Raw genomic sequence first — 14,645 nt, forward strand, 5'->3', positions numbered from 1 at the left:
ATTTCTTTCCCATCCATGACATCAATGCTCATGGTGTTCAAACGTTAACTAAATATACACTCTAGGGTTTCTCATTTCGCAGGAAATTCTCTTAGAGCGGGATCCCGTTAGCATATAATAAATATTGTGAAATTTAAGTATTTTTCGTTATATTTTAAGAAAAATTAATTAATTTTAAGCTATTCCAACCCATATGTTCTTTGTAAGACGTATTTCTAAATTAATATTGATTTGTAATGGATAGATTAAGCTTAAAATGAGAATACCGGTCTCGCCTACTTAAATTCAGCATACAATTATTTCAAAAAAATAAGAAAGAACTGTTGCGTTCTACTGACGTCATATCCTTCGGTTGACGTCAGTGGTGAATTGCCCAATCCTGATATTTCTACTCATGCTGTGATTCGGGGCAGCTTTTTCGATCCTTCCACCTTTAATTATAAATCCTCTGAATAGATTTACTTCCATCATTCAAGATGCCTCCCAAAAAGGTTACCAACAATAAGCCAAGTAAAAAAGACTGAGCTAAAGAAGAAGGAAAAAGTCATTGAAGTAAGTAAAAGTAACTAAAGTTGTTGCCCGTCAACACAAAAGCAAGCCTGAATTATGTCTCTCAAAATGGAGTGTGGATTATATTTGTATTCTAATACGAATCATCTTCAATTCCTATCGAAAAATTATTCTTATTAAGCCTTTGGAGGCGTCGTAAATTGCACTTTAAAGTAGACAAATTGATTGTCATAATGAGAAATGCATTATCGGGGCGAATAGACGTTTCCTAAATCAAATAAAGGTTTTAAACTATGGCTAAAATTCTGGGGTATTATAACTCATCCCGCAAATTTGAATACATATAATTGACTCCTATGTGTGTATAAACTATTGGCCTGTATATAATATTATATACGTACATATATAAACATGTATATAAGTACATAAATATATATGGATTTATCATTTATGTTTTATTTTTTAAAATGATTCTTTATAATATGTTGACGTAGCACAGTTGTAATATCTTTATCAATTAGCGTATATAGTCGTTATATGCCTATATATATCGTCGATTCAAATGATTATAGATCATATTTACTTATTTGTATATTATATTTTTTGTAGGACAAAACCTTTGGTCTGAAAAATAAGAAGGGAAATAAGCAACAAAAGTTCATTGCCCAAGTTGAAAAACAAGTAAAGTCTGGAGGTGATCCCAAGCTTCGTCAAATCGAAAAGGAACGACTTGAAGAGAAAAAACGGAAAGAAGAAGCAAAGAAAGATGAGGAGGAAAAGAAATTGCTTATGAAACCAGTTGGATCTCAAAAGATCGATGCTGGTAATAATCATTACATACTTATCTTTTATCCGATTATAATTACTATTCTTTGTAATATGCAGGTGTGGATCCCAAATCCGTTTTTTGTGCCTTCTTTAAGCAAGGACTATGTAAGAAGGGAGAGAAATGTAAATTTTCTCATGACCCTGCTGTTGAACGAAAATCGGCTAAAAGAAGTATGTATGCTGAATCAGAAAAAGAAAAGGAGGAGACTATGGATGAATGGGACGACGAAATGTTGGCATATGTTGTGAACAAGAAACACGGTGCCGAGAAAACAAATCAAACTTCCATTGTAAGTCAAAGTATCATTTAGTAATTTGATTTTTTTTATTTGTACATATTTTCGTCCACAGATCTGCAAATATTTCTTAGATGCTTTGGAGAATAACAAGTATGGTTGGTTCTGGACGTGTCCGAATGGTGGTCAGGATTGCATTTATAAGCATGGTCTTCCACCTGGTTTTGTTCTAAAAAAAGTATTTAAGGGATAGTTTATCATTATTTCATTTTTATCTATCATTTTGCTTTTGTCTCCTCATTTCAAGGATAAAAAACGTCTAGAAAAGAAGGAAGAAATTTCAATTGAAGAACTTATTGAGCAAAAACGCTCTGAATTGAGTTATCAAGTTGACCTTACCAAAGTGACCATTGAGACCTTTATTGCTTGGAAAAAACGTAAACTAAAAGAAAAAAGTATTAAGGAAAAGAAAGAGAATGATAAAAAGAAGAAAGGTTATCAAGCTGGTAATACGATTGGACTTTCTGGTAGAGAAATGTTCTCATTTGATCCTTCCATGGTGGGAGATGGCTCCGAGGTATTGTGATGTACATTTTTTTTTGTTTGCATTTTCATTACGCCTATTTATATTTTAAAGGATTATGAAGAAGGTGGAGAGGCTATTGATTTCAGTAAACTCGAATCCGAAGAAACAGAGGATGATAACGTTAAGGTTCATGAGATCCGATTTGATCAATATGGTGTAATGATTGATGGTCTTGATGACAGTACTGATGATCAACTCGCAAAACTTAACGGTATACCACTATTCTTGTGCATCCTATAAATGTATCTATTTTATCTCTTTAACTTTTCAGGAGCCTCTGGTCCAATTGATGAAGACCTTTTTGACGATGAGGACTTAGACGAACTAGAAGAAGAATTCGAGACTTTAAAGGTCTGAATTTCAACTACTCTTCCTAATGTGTCTAGTTAAATAACTAAATGTTGTTCACATATTATTACGCATAAAATAAAATTCATTCTTATTCTCATAATAATTTATTACTACATGAGAATATTTAAATATTTAATAACAATACGATCCATCTAATTAAAAGTTCATAGTTCCAAACTGTTTTAGTATAAATTGAGAAATGCTCACTCGTCCGAAGCAAGACTCGACTAATATTTCTTAGGGGTGTAGACAAATTTTCTGCTCTTCAACAGAGAAAACTTGTGCTTCGTCAAGTAGTAGAAAAAGACCGTAACCATAGCTGAGATTGACATAAACTGTAGATAGAAAGGGAATTAATTAAGTTACAGAATGTTTCCGATACTAGTACCTTCAATCCCATCCTTTTTCGTTGATCGTGTTCTGGTGAGGCAGACCATGTCAAAAAGGTAGTTACATCCTTAGCCAATTGACTTTGTGTGGCAGGTGTACCGTCTTCGTACTCGATAACCTAAAAATGAGATGATTAAGGTTGAAAACTTGATTCGAGTATTATTGATATGCATTCAATACCTCATCGTAGAGCGGTGGAGCCATTCCAATAGCTCCTCCTGGGTAGTAAGGATTAAAGTGCTGGCCTTCACGTAGATCAATACCCCCTGGTGCGTCAACATAGCCATTAAGTAGATGGTAGATGTAGTCCTCAGCACCATGACGAGCCAAAACGATGTATGATAGATCTGGGGGAATAGCTCCATTGTTCATGGCTGCTGCAGCTTCATCGTTGGGGAAAGGACTAGGAAAGTAGTCAGACAGCTTTCCAGGTCGTTCAAAGTATTCTCCTTGATCGTTAGGTCCATCCTGGATCATTACTTCTGCGGCCAAGTTTTTAACCTCTTCCTCTGTATGACTCACATTGACCAAGTGACGGAAGGCGACATACTTCATGGAGTGGCATGCAGCACAGACCTAGAGAAAATCAAGCAAGGAATTAAGTGATAAGAATGACATCAAGGGAGTCACCTGTTTGTAGACTTCATATCCACGTCGGATAGAGGAGTGATCCAGAGAGTCTAATTTCCCTGTATGAGACCATTGAAGACTTGGTGGATGTAGCAAGAGATCTGCTTTGACAGATTCGTCTAAAGCAGCAAGAGTGGCTGAAAGAGAAAAGGAGAGAGAAGTGGAATGACCTTAGTAATAGCTGACAACTCGTCAGATCACTTTAATTCATATAATAATTACCAGCTCCTCCAGTTCCAATACCAGCTCCAAGAGCTACTAAGAACTTCTTTCCAAGTCCCCAACCTGCCATTAAATATACACAAGGGATTCCAACTATTAATTAAGCTCCAGATAGAAGTTAAGGCAATTCAGAGCTGCTAAGGTCCCAATCAATGTCTTGATGTGAACACAGAATAATAGGAGAGTAGTAACTAGTGATGCTACTGGACTTTTCATACACTTTTCATATTTGAACTTGTTTCTGTTCCGATAAGACCGTTTCACTTACTGACATCATGAGTAAGGAGCCATTTTATTTTTCAGCTGATTGCGACACATTCTATATACACTGTACATACGTTACGTACTTACTTCTAAGAATAAAAAATACTCTCTGACGTAAGTACGTTTCCAAATCAGATCACCATACCTTTATTTAGTGATGTGCCGCGAACTAAACTTTATTATTCGATGATTTCCGAGTTTATCGAAAAATAATTCGAGTAGTTACGAGTTATACTCGTTACTCCCCTGATCACTTTTCGCTCACTAACAAACTCGTCAGTCAAAAAGTCATTCAAAAATTTTCATTTAAAGTTTGTTTGCGTAATTTATGATCTGCAAATTAGCTTAAAAAATAGTTTCATCCATTTGAATTGTGTTCATTAGCGTATATCAAGGATTTATATGAATAATAATTAACGCATCAATCTTTTACTATAGTAGGGTTATTATTACCAATATATTTTTAGTGGCGCTAATACTTATTAACTACTCGTTACTAGAGTAGACATTATTAACACCGTAATATAATTACTTATTTAAATAGGTTTATTTTTTAAATACATATATGATACAAAAAGGGGCTAGCAACGCTACTGCTCATTACATTATTGTGTCAGTGGTCTCCAGATATGTCAATCTATGTTCCCGTGTAAGTTGTTTTTTTTCAAAAAATAAGTTAAGTTTTATTTAATGTCAATTCATCAAACGGATCTAACTCTATCTCACCAATTAGGGTCACTTTTAATCCTTTTGTTTAAACTAATAATATCTAGACTCTATTCAAAATTAAAAGCCAATATCTATATTAAAACAGATATGAGCGTTTAGAGACTGGAAAATTTGTGGCGCATCACTACCTTAGCCCTACTCCAGGCCTAAAAGTATCTTTTATATATTTTTTCGCTTTTTATAATCTTTACTCATTGTATAACATGAGGCCTAATTTTTTTTTTTTTTTTTTTTGAATGATGTATCTATCAAATGGAAAGTATAAGGATAAACATTTGATATCATTATTATCAATAGGACTGACTAAAGAGACAAGACTATAATATATAATGACAAGCTGATTGAAGGTCGATTGAATATTAACTACGTTCTGTTCTTATTATATCATAAATTTAAAGCTAATATAGTGGTCTTTTTAAAAAAAAAAAAAGCTAAAATGACCGACTATTCATTTTTAGAAAATAATTATTATATAATTTATTTGTCTTCACTGAATATTTTTTTTAAACCAAATTGTAAGCGGGAAATTATTTTGATCTTATATTTTTATTTAAAAATATAATTAATAAGATTTAATAAAATAAATGTTTAAATAATGTTAAATTAAACATAATATTTAATATTTTACTGAAACATTATGATTGTAAAAGGAAAAAATAATAGTGTAAGCTGTACGGAAATTAGATATAACGATAAAAAGTAAGATTTTTGCAGTAAAACTATTTTATTAAGCATATATTATTAAATTTCAAAGTTAAGAGGATAAATTTATTAGGCTATGGGTTCTTAAATCACATGATTTATTAATATACTATCAGGTTTAAATTATTACGTTCTATAATCTTTCGAGTATTTTCGCACCATTTATAAAATTGTAAGGATACACAGAACGGTTGCAGCAGTTTATTTAACTTAGTGCGGATATTGTATAATATAATGCAGATTATTGTGAAGCAATATCCTTGTCCATTATTTTTGTCGGTGTCAGGAAAGCTCGGCTAAGGAAATTTTGTATTTCCTGGAATTATTTGTACTGGGAAAATTCGTATATGATAAAACTAGCCGAGTGGAAGAGTGGCCTTCGTTTATCATTAATGAAAATAATAATCTCACTTATATAATGACTAATGTGTTCGAACCAGAGACAGAATATGTAATATTAATAAATATAAAAACAAGGAAAAATAAACAAACACTACAGCAATTCAAATGGAAGAAGTGCTAATCACTTAATTATCCGTTTTCAATTATAATTAGACTGAATACAAGATGAATGACTAATATTGAAAAATAATCATGGATGGACGAACAAGTATAACAGTTAACATCAGATTAGGCAAGAGCAGCGATTTCCTCTTCGTTATGAGCAAGGATGTATCTGTTGAAGAGATGGTTGGATGCTTTGGGGCAAATCAATGAGAGGATCAAAGTTCGGGTCGTACGAGAGCACAAGGTAATGAGAGATATAAGTGAGGAAAACTGTACAGTTCAGTACATTTGGAGCAACCTAGAGTTGGAATAGAGAGATGAGAATGATGTTATTTGTCTCTTCATCAACCTTCTTTCTTATTTGAAGAGTAGGAAGTAGGTTGCACCACTTGGCCACTCAAAGAACACGAATACTCGGAGTTATATATCTAGAACTGGGAATTCATACCTCCAATGGATCTCAAGCCAAGTTATGATAACCTTAATAAGTGACTTATTCAACTAATTTTTGAGTATATTTTCTTTTTATGATACAATGACATTTGAATTAACTTCCTTTGTAAAATAGTATTCAGTTATATTTATTAAAGAATATTAATGATACAACTTTATATATTCAATTCAGAATGAGAATCCGGCTTCATTAATGCGTATAACTAATATTAATATTAATTCCTTTGTCAATGTTTAATTCCAATAATTAATTTTAATAAATGTCAATGACAACTATTGATTTATTTTTAAAACTATATATTTTCTAGACTCGGAGTCAGGTGATCATATTTCGAGAGCGGACTTTTAGCTAAAAACATTTTAACCGAATGACATTTCGCCGATCGACAATTTGCTGTAGGACAACTTGCCAAATGTGCATTTTGCCAAATAACAATTTACCGGACAGACATTTCGCCGAATGACCATTTGGGCAAAAAATATATTAAATACATTGATATATACGATTGCATATTTTAATTCAATTTAAAATGATTATATGATAAATAGGTAAGCATCAAACAACCCTTATAATAGTATAAAAAAATACACCTCGGACCTCAGCTTGTACAGTTGAAGTATGGGACCTTAAATCAATTTAAACTCCAGTGCCGGCGCGTTTCTAAGCATCAAGGACCCCTTCCATTATGCTAGAATACACCACGGCCAACGGCTTGTATAGTTGAGCTCTTGCAGAGACCCAGGTATGTATGATAAATTATTTAGTCTTCTTCTTCCCTGAGCATCCAGAAAATCTTCTAATATCCAAAAATACCACCAAGCTCTGAGGTTGTATAGGACACCATTGTAGTTTAAACTCTAGCGCAGTCGCGTTTCTAAGAACCAATGAGCCCTTATGTAATGTGATATGACACATCCCTGCCCCACGGGTTGTGCACCATTTACTTCTATGCAACTAATTTGGACTTTTTTGTACAATGTTTATGTGAGGAATAATGTTAATTAAGAATGTATACACTTAGAAACATAATAAGTATGTATTCGTTATTATTTATTGTATTTATGAAGTATTATCCATATCAGATTTTAAGAGATGGAATGTATTCACCCCGTAGGTCAGGGTGGATCATACTGTATTAAAAGAGGTCATTGGTGCTTAGAAACGCATCGGCGGGAGATTCGAACTACATTCGAACCATATACTACTATGTTGTGTTTATAAAAGGGGCATTAATGAATAAGAAAATATTTTTTTTTGGAAAAGAACACTCATTAGTTTACCTATACGACATCTATAGGTTATCAACAATACCTATTTATCATACTATCACTTTAAATAGAATTAAAATATGCAATCGTATATATCAATAAAATCATTTTTAGTTCAATTGTCCCAAATAGTCCTTCAACGAAAATGTCTGCTCGGCAAAAATGTTTTCGGCCAATTATCCTAGAACCATTTTTAAGAAATCTTGATAAGAAGAAAGTTAAGAAAGTATTTCCTGGATAACATTATTTTTTCTCCCAAATGTTTTACTCCATTTATGACCTTGCAAATAACATTAATATATTAAAATCTTCGGAAAAAAGCAATTTTTAATTTTACCACATAAATTATAAAAAAATACCAAGCTAGAAAATTCAACAAATTTATATAATGTATAATAGATTACATATACAGGGTCGTTCAGGTAAATCCGGACCACTTTTAACTACATCCTGATCAATAAGGGAAGCAAGTAGAGGTTTGAAATTTTATTAACAAATTCTAATAACAAAAATCATTCAATGTGTCTGCCATCTTCGCCAATTAATTATATATTACAATATCTGTGTTACCAGGCATATATCCAATGAGGGACTAGAGTTTTCTCTCGGATTTTTCTTTGCAAAATTGACTAGCTCTATGGAGTAAAAGTTTATAGTTTGTTAATTTTAAAAACGTTTTGGTTAAGAACCAAGAGATCAAACGACCTAATATTGTCTCTGTAGATCTTTTAATTATACGAGTGACTCTATATTTTTTTATCGGAGTTAAATATTATTTAATAAATCAGAATTATTAAATTTATCATTAATCTTTTCCAAGATCAAAAATATTTCAGTCGTTTTATAAGATAAAATTTATTCTTTTTTATTATCGTATTATGAAAGTTTGATAGTGTGACATTCTTAATATTTAACATTACATAGTTTGAAATTAAAAACTTCAACACCGAATCAAACGAAGAGTTTTTGCATAGATATACTTAATATATGTATTTTATATGATCAATTAAGTATTAAAAGAAAAAAATTATCAAAGAAGATATGGACGGATAACAAAATGTTAATTTCATTGAAAAATCAATTACCCAACGATGGTATTTCCCCTTTACACTCAATTATTATACTCTCTGTAAGAATTTCATTATTTTCTTCAAGAAGAATTGTATACCTGAAATCTATGTCCCTGCATATATTTACAAAGGCTTCTTTACCAATCTTTCCATATTTCACGAACTAAAGTAACTCATATGAATAGGACAATACACTCACGAGGAGTATCACCAAGTCTTATAATTTTTCTTCAAGTTTTTGATTTTACCGGGATCCATTTTTTGGACGAATATCTTCAAGTGATAATGAATCATATTCCGACAGCCTCCATCCACATAATTTTCGTAACTTTTCAAAAATCTGCGAAACAATCTCATTATTCACACCACACTTCCGTAGCTTCCTTCACAGTAAATTGTCGAGGCAAAAAAAAAAAAAAAGTAATACATAATTCTTTAAATATATTTCAGGAGTATTTCAAAGAAAGTTCCATCTACTAGATGAAATTACTTTTTACAATCTTCTTTAGGATAAAACCATTCGTATTCATCTTCTTGTAAGGAGTGCTTAGTTTTTTTTTCTAATAACAAAATTGTATGGCACATTGGACATACTCTTGTAGTTGGTAGAAGTTCATTTGTTTGCAACCATTTAATAATTTCAATGTATTCACAAAAGAGAAAAGGGCCCATGGCCCACAGGCTTAGATCCGTCGATGACGACACTTATGTTTGATCAAAATAAGAGTCTACCTTTTTTGAATAGAGGAACTGGATCTTCTTCATGTCAGGGGTCCAACTTTTTAGGTTCTAAATGATTTTCAAAAAATATCAACTTTTTAATTAACACGTTACAAATTGAAATATATTTTACCTTCTCTTTAACATGGCATCAACGTAAACCATACATTTAAAATTATGAGTGAAAAATAGTAGATACCATGACTTTTTCTCTAATTAATAATTATTACCTCTCATTAAATACTGCCAATCCACAGTACAACTGGACTTCAATTAACAATTGAACATGAAGTTAATTGAAATAAAAACTAATTATCAAAATTCTCTGAATAATAATAAAGAATGTTATGATTCGTGTTTGTTATTATCTCTTTCCATAGTGAACTCTAATTTTAATAATGTACTAGAACATTAATGAGGCACTCAGCCTCCATTATTTATTCATTAAAGGGATGAGATTTTTATTAAGGACTCAATTTTCTATAACTTTTCCACTATTGAATTATATAAATATGTTAAAAATAATGTTAACAGAGGCCTCAAGTCAAAATACTCACTTAAAAATGGGTTTTATCCAAACAACTTTCTGTTCTTTGTAAAAAAAATATTTAGAAGAAGCTATTACTTAACTCATATATGTAGCCCGTCATGATAAAAACAAGCTAGATATATTTTTCTCAAGATTGAGTGTTGATAATAATAGTGTACTTCGATGAACTATCTTACATTTCTATCAACAAATTATTCTTATAACACTTTGGAAGCGCCACAAATTACATTTAAAGTAGCCAAAATGGATATTCATAATAAAATAATGAGACATTGATAGATTTTATTTCAAAGGCCACGTCGGGACCATTATAAGTCTACTAAATAAAATAAAAGTTCACAACAATAGCTTAAATTATTACGTATTTTAACTCATTGAACAAATTTGAATACAAACCCTATAATTGACTCAAATATGTATTTGACATAATTAGTATGTACAAGTATACAGGATCGTTCAGGTAAATCAGAACTATCTTTAACAATACCCTGAACAATAAGGAAAACATTTAACTCAGTTATTTTAATTTTAAATTAAATGATTAAACGTTAGCCTCAAGTTAGTTGTCCAACTTTTATTTAAAAACAAGTATTTTAAATGGAGGAGACCCGGAGGAACACCATCATCTAATTAGCTTGCACGGGATACAGCCCAGCTTACATCAAGAATATCCTCTGGTATCCAAAGAGCACTGTCTACAATCCCTAGAAAGAGTATAAAGAAAATACCATGAATCCCGGAGTGATAAAAAACGCACTCCAAGATTCCTGGTAGGCCTGAAACGGTCCTTAAATATATCTCCTGTTACTCTGATTAATCTTCTTTCAAAAAGCGCCAAGTAATTCGTGCAACAGTCTCCAGGGTCATAAACACTGACCTGAGGATGAAGGCATACCGCCTCTACAAAAGACATTTCCTACAGACAAAATGAAGGACATCCGGGCTGCACACGGAAGGAAATTGATGTATGATTTGAAGTCCCATGGCAACCGAATCATATTTCTTCGGATGAAAAACAATGGATTGTCGACAGATCCCACAACATCCAGAACAACAGATGGTTTGCCACAGAGAGAGTTTATATCCTCCACGTCTTTAGAAATAAGTTTCCGGCAAGCATCATGACCCTTGGGGTCATTAGGAGCAATGAAAGTGTCATACCCCTATCTTCTTTGAGCCAAAGGAGAGGGTGGATGCGATAGGTACTGCACAATTCTGTATGACCAAGTAATACCTTTGATGAAAGGTGATGACGAGTTCATGTTTCAAAAAGACTCCCCCCTCTCATAAGGCATGCAAGACCCAAAATTTGTTGAAAGAAGTGGTGCCATTTTTGGATCCCCAGAACTTGCCCTCTAACTCCCCCAATATGAATCCCTTGGATTTCTTCTTTTAGAGAGACTTAGAGTTGAAGTTCTTATACAATTAACACAACGGCATCGACTCCTTGAAGGATTCCATCATCAAGTACTGAGTCAAAGTCTCCTCTGAAGACTTGAGCTAGGCCTGCAAATCCTTTAGGCCTCGTATGGAGCGAATGATTGGCGAAGATGGCGGACACATTGAATGATTTTTTTCTTTTTAGAATTTGTAAATAAAATTTCAACCCTCAACTTGCTTCCCTTATTGATCAGGATTCAGTTAAAGGTGGTCCGGATTTACCTGAAAGACCCTGTTCTGTATATTATGAAGTAAAAAAATATATTAGTATTTTCTCAAATTTCTTTAATTTTTATTCAAGATTGTTTTTAAGTTGACACATCACATATGTGAAATACTGATAAATTTACAAGTAAGGGATATTGTGCGAACTCAATAAATTTTTACTATTTCGATTAATTATTAAAAAATACGAATCTCCCGACAGGAGGTTCAGTGTTTACGACCGCTTTCGTTCCCAAATAGTCACCTTGCTTCGTTCCATTTCAGATATTTATTATTGTTTAGAGACGATCAGTGATGTCAGTATTAATTGAACTCGTTCTTCTTTATATCACATGACTTTGTTGTGTTTTTGTACAAAACTTCGCGTATATTATTGCATATGCTTGTACAAACGTAATGCTATCTCTTCCAGGTGCTATAACTAAAGAAGTTGTTTGGGATTTGTTTACAGTTTAATCCAATTTTATGAATGTCGATTGAAGGAATTTCTAAGACTTAATGGATTACGCTAATACTAAAAAAACACTTTATGTCGGAGGATTGGCCGAGGAAGTGGAGGAAAAGGTTCTCAAAGCTGCATTCATCCCTTTTGGAGAAATAACTGAGGTTCAAATCCCTATTGATTATCAGACAGAAAAACATCGTGGATTTGCTTTCATCGAATATGAGGAGCCCAGAGATGCTACCGCTGCCATTGATAACATGGTTTGACTTACTTTTTCATTCCTTTTCTTTTTTATAATCAAGTTTTAATTATATATTATCAATAATTTAGCATGATTCGGAGTTGTTTGGTCGAACATTGAGGGTTAACTTGGCCAAACCTCTTCGATTGAAGGAATCTTCTTCCAAGCCTGTGTGGGCGGATGACGAATGGTTACAAAAATATTCAGGACAAACAATATCAAAACCCAGTGAAGCTTCTGATGATAATGGAAATGAAGAGTCCTCTGGTGTTAAACGAGATGCTGTGGCTGATTCAGAGGTAATCATAATTACTGAAAATCGTGTTAATTCAAAAAGAATGTTTTATATAATGTGTTCTTTCTTATTCAAGGAACCTGCAGAGAAGAAATCAAAAAGTAATCCTCAAGTTTATTTCGATGTACGAATCGGAAAGACAAATGTGGGACGTATTATAATCCTATTACGTGCAGATGTTGTCCCAAAGACTGTAGAGAATTTTAGGTGTTTATGTACGCAAGAAAAAGGATTTGGATACAAAGGATCTAGTTTTCATCGAGTGATACCGGGATTCATGATACAGGGAGGAGACTTTACTAACAATAATGGAACGGGTGGTAAATCCATTTATGGTAAAAAGTTTGCCGACGAAAACTTTAAACTAAAGCATACAGACATTGGAACATTAAGTATGGCTAACTCAGGGCCAGGCACCAATGGGTCACAATTCTTTATTACCTGTGATAAAACGGACTGGCTTGATAACAAACATGTAGTATTTGGTAGAGTTATTAGCGGAATGCCAGTCGTTAAAAAAATTGAGGTATTTTCTCAAATCTGTTTGCCTCATCCAGAATTTGCATATCTATATTAAAATAATTATTTTTCAGAAATTTGGAACAAAAACTGGTAAACCTTCGGAATTAGCGACAATAACGGACTGTGGGGAATTGGTGTAGTACAAGAAAATGCAATTATTACTCTATTTGGAATTGTTGTGAATGTTCAATGAACATTTTATTATCATATTTAAGAAATACTTATGAGGGAAACTTCTACATGACTTATAAATTACTTTTTCGTAATAAAAGAATTGTTTAGGGTGTATTCATTTTTTTATAGTCTGAACCATTGCTGAAAATATTTATACAACAATTTTAAATGTTAAATGAAATTAATACTTGTATTAAATGAGTCTTGCAAGGAATCGATCGTAGTAAGTGGTTTTGTTCTTGTGATATTTTTATAATATCAACTAAAAAATATTTAAATAGTATAACAAGTTCTAGTACCCAAGTTATAATATTAGGTTATTTCTACTTTTATGTCGAAAAATATAAATATGTAATCGACATTTTTACTGTGTACCTATCCATAGTTCGAATGAATTTTTCATTTATATATATTAAATATAACTAATGAAACGCAGCTCATTAACAAAATTTATACTCAATGTAACAAGATTACATTTCTTTTTACATTTCCAGTAGCAGATTTTGAAAGTAAGAAGAGTATCCATGACTAGTGATATGGTATTAGTTTTTCTTTTTTTGTATCATAATGATTTTCCCCGATTTTTGTAATGGGGGGTTACCATATCTATCGTACGTGTACACACATGATAGCTGTGGTAATCCGCCTTTGGAGTTATAAGTTGTGATGAAAATTGTGTATATAATGGGTATGTTTAGTGTTGTGTCCGTCCTTCTTTAGAACTGAAGACTGCACTCCAGTTCAGTCTTGGTATGGTCAGTCCTAAAACTTATAAAAGTTCGGTCCTTGAAGACTTCACTCACCTATATCTCGTATTTTTCCAATCAGTTCTAGCACTGACAGTTCGAAGGACCAATGGTCTTAAGGACTGTTCCATAAGACAGATAGGATCGCCCCTAAGACTGAACTTGACTAGACCAAATAAATAAGGACTTTCATAACACTAGGCATGTTTTAATAAAAACAAAAACCGAAAATCAATATGGTAATCCTGACAATTTCTAGAATGTTTGGAGGATCAGCTAATCAAGTTGTTGGTTGAGAGCCAAATTATTGAATCATCCTAGAAGTATAATATTTAATGTTAATACTTAAAAACAGGTAAGTTCAGACTGTTGAAATGAATTTGTAAGATTAATTTTATTGTACAAATTGAATCCAACATTATCAAAGCGTTAGTCCGCTCTAGAAATCCAGAGCGCTCTCTCGCTCAGCTATTAATTTTGTGGGCGCGCTCCTGCTCAATTAAAAATGAGCGGCTCTCATTTTTTGGACGTATTTTAACT

At 32.6% G+C, this 14,645-nt stretch overlaps 3 protein-coding genes and 2 long non-coding RNA genes across 6 annotated transcripts; 2 read left to right on the plus strand and 3 right to left on the minus strand.

Moving 5' to 3' along the window:
* The first annotated feature begins 338 nt into the window (after positions 1-338).
* Positions 339-2,653, plus strand: LOC121117951 (zinc finger CCCH domain-containing protein 15-like). The gene is given in 8 exon segments (XM_040712491.2): positions 339-512; positions 514-552; positions 1,120-1,333; positions 1,396-1,628; positions 1,690-1,812; positions 1,882-2,151; positions 2,212-2,371; positions 2,432-2,653. Coding segments are annotated over 8 exon segments (1,161 nt in total). The 5' UTR covers positions 339-476; the 3' UTR covers positions 2,518-2,653.
* Positions 2,600-4,039, minus strand: Cyt-c1 (Cytochrome c1). Its single transcript, XM_040712492.2, has 5 exons — positions 3,754-4,039; positions 3,532-3,668; positions 3,082-3,477; positions 2,900-3,019; positions 2,600-2,846 (listed from the first exon to the last, which is right to left on the minus strand). Exons 1-5 carry the CDS (start codon positions 3,821-3,823, stop codon positions 2,739-2,741), a joined length of 831 nt encoding a protein of 276 aa, XP_040568426.1. The 5' UTR covers positions 3,824-4,039; the 3' UTR covers positions 2,600-2,738.
* A 1,893-nt stretch (positions 4,040-5,932) lies between these two features.
* On the plus strand, positions 5,933-13,471 carry LOC121117953 (peptidyl-prolyl cis-trans isomerase E). Of its 2 annotated transcripts, XM_040712493.2 has the most exons (7): positions 5,933-6,467; positions 6,717-6,957; positions 7,012-7,151; positions 11,947-12,387; positions 12,458-12,667; positions 12,740-13,189; positions 13,257-13,471. In XM_040712493.2, exons 4-7 carry the CDS (start codon positions 12,181-12,183, stop codon positions 13,323-13,325), a joined length of 936 nt encoding a protein of 311 aa, XP_040568427.1. In that variant the 5' UTR covers positions 5,933-6,467; positions 6,717-6,957; positions 7,012-7,151; positions 11,947-12,180; the 3' UTR covers positions 13,326-13,471. The 2 variants fall into 2 exon arrangements, with proteins under 2 accessions (XP_040568427.1, XP_071745022.1); XM_071888921.1 differs by lacking the exons at positions 5,933-6,467; positions 6,717-6,957; positions 7,012-7,151 and having other exon boundaries at positions 12,083-12,387; positions 12,458-13,189.
* Positions 9,172-9,783, minus strand: LOC121117954 (uncharacterized). The gene is made up of 2 exons (XR_005864286.2): positions 9,601-9,783; positions 9,172-9,536 (listed from the first exon to the last, which is right to left on the minus strand). It is a non-coding gene; the product is annotated as an uncharacterized lncRNA (long non-coding RNA).
* On the minus strand, positions 10,280-10,911 carry LOC139905522 (uncharacterized). The gene is made up of 2 exons (XR_011780367.1): positions 10,775-10,911; positions 10,280-10,721 (listed from the first exon to the last, which is right to left on the minus strand). It is a non-coding gene; the product is annotated as an uncharacterized lncRNA (long non-coding RNA).
* Positions 13,472-14,645: the final 1,174 nt, after the last annotated feature.

Source organism: Lepeophtheirus salmonis, chromosome 5 (assembly GCF_016086655.4).
Source record: "Lepeophtheirus salmonis chromosome 5, UVic_Lsal_1.4, whole genome shotgun sequence".
Classification (NCBI taxonomy): Eukaryota; Metazoa; Arthropoda; class Copepoda; order Siphonostomatoida; family Caligidae; genus Lepeophtheirus; species Lepeophtheirus salmonis.